Raw genomic sequence first — 2,143 nt, 5'->3', positions numbered from 1 at the left:
AAATATATTATTACCTAAGAGAAAAAAACATTATGCTACAGTTATTTGATATAAGGAATAATTATTATAAAAATATATGAACATTCTGTATAAATTCATAAGTATTCATAGTTTACTATATAAAAAAAATAATAATAGATGAGAAATATGTATTCAAATAAGAATATATATTACCATAGAAATATTTCTATATCTTAATTCAGTTATTTAAAATCACATATAAGATCTCACAAGTATTAAATTGAGTGGAATTAATCATATAGGATCAATCTATTTTCGTCCTATACTACAAAATTCCTATAAAGTGTGATAAAATATATTAATTTCACTGTGTTTCTAATTTTCACACATTCATTCCCTCTAAGTAACTAATAATGTTAAATATTTTTTTGAAATTAAGATTATAACATATAAAATTAACAGTATATTTAGTACAACATAAATATTCGTAAATATATAAATATTCATATAAAAATTTCAAACAGCTAGAACTTTAAACCTGAACCCTGAACCTAAACCATAAAACCTTTAAACATTATACTTATAGAATTTTTTAATTAGTATAATATTTATAAAGAATATTGCTATGTATATTCCAATAATATTTTCCAATATGTATGAGATGAATTTATTCTAGGATATATGATATGTTAAAATAGTGTCTATACGAATTTAATTTTTCGGACTCATAAAAATGGTGCTTTATATTTGATTTCAATATATTTTTTATTTTTTCAAATAAGCTTCCATAACCTCTAATAAATTTATGTGCCCACATTCCAGCTGGTATAAACTAAAGAGTATGTTGGATATATGAATTCATTTTATTGTATATTTGATTATCGCAATATAATATGTAATATGATATACTAATATTACATTAAAATATCTATATTTACTTTATATAAAACAGGAATTATAATGGATATGCTCATGAAAATTATAAACATACTATATAAGAGTTTAAACGATACGCTTCTAACATTATTCGAATGCGTTAAAGTTATTTCTTCTACTGGCATAGGAGATGTACTTATGTTTTGTAATGAATGTGTCTCTTTAATTTCATTACAATTTAAAGGATATAATTTTGGTCCAATTTTGTAATCGGGAAAGATTCTCTTATATAAATCGCAAGAAGGTGTACTTTTATTTGTAGAACATTCTTCATATACTTTATTATATATAGATTGAGACTCTTCAATATAATCTTTAAGAGCTGGAAAACACAGCTTAGTGTCATTATTTAGAGCATATTTAAGACTTTCATAATTTGAAATATAATCAAAGACCCATTTTATTTTTCTAAACTCATCTTTTGTAACTTTAATAAAATCTTTTTGACATCTATTTGAAGCACCAACTATTCTAATTCCATGATAAAATAAAGATACGATTTCTTTAAAATCATCATCACCATTTACCTTATCAATTATATTATTTCCCAACCAGTAGTAAAAGTAATTACACAATTCATGAGAACTGAATCCTTTAAAATATGTCATAAAGCATAAAGCATTAAATGGTTTCTGCAAAATACCATTAATACTTGAATATGAATTAAAAATACTATTTAATTTTTCCATCTCATCATCTAAACAATAATTTTTTACAACGTTGAATCTTCCATAATAAATATAAGAAGGTAAATGTGATAAATCTTTTGCCTATAATTAAAAACGCATAATTCATTTAAAAAATATACATTTAAATTTATTAATATAAGTATTTTTTTAAAATTTTATATCAAACCAAACATCCAATATATATATATAAATTTATTCATAATACAAACGTCTAAAATTCCTGACATTTTATACAATGCTTAGAAAATATCTATGCAACATTAATCTATATTAAAAAAGAAAAAACTTAAAATATTTGTTAATTGTAAAAATTAATATATTAAATATGTAAAGATTAAAATTAATATTTAAAAAAACAATAAATTTCCATAATATAATTAAATGCTTTAAGGATCATTGACAAACATAAAGAAATTATATGTAATATTTAATATATTCTTTCTATATTTTTCCTATTTTTATAGTTTTTGATTAAAATATACATAATTATATACATATCAGAAAAGTATAAATAATTATATAATTACTGTTACAAAAAATATATAAATAGATAAAGA

The 2,143-nt window shown here is 20.6% G+C and overlaps 1 protein-coding gene across 1 annotated transcript; it reads right to left on the bottom strand.

Annotated features, from left to right (window-relative positions):
* Positions 1–628: 628 nt before the first annotated feature.
* On the bottom strand, positions 629–1,847 carry PGO_003830 (variable surface protein; the record flags this gene model as incomplete). Its single annotated transcript, XM_028691373.1, has 3 exons — positions 629–793; positions 912–1,667; positions 1,821–1,847. 3 exons carry the CDS (start codon positions 1,845–1,847, stop codon positions 629–631), a joined length of 948 nt encoding a protein of 315 aa, XP_028547174.1.
* Between the last annotated feature and the right edge of the window lie 296 nt (positions 1,848–2,143).

This window comes from Plasmodium gonderi (assembly GCF_002157705.1).
Source record: "Plasmodium gonderi DNA, contig: Pgo-contig_569, whole genome shotgun sequence".
Lineage (NCBI taxonomy): Eukaryota > Apicomplexa > Aconoidasida > Haemosporida > Plasmodiidae > Plasmodium > Plasmodium gonderi.
The sequence above is the reverse complement of the archived record's forward strand: the minus strand, read 5'-3'. Positions and strand labels throughout refer to the sequence as shown.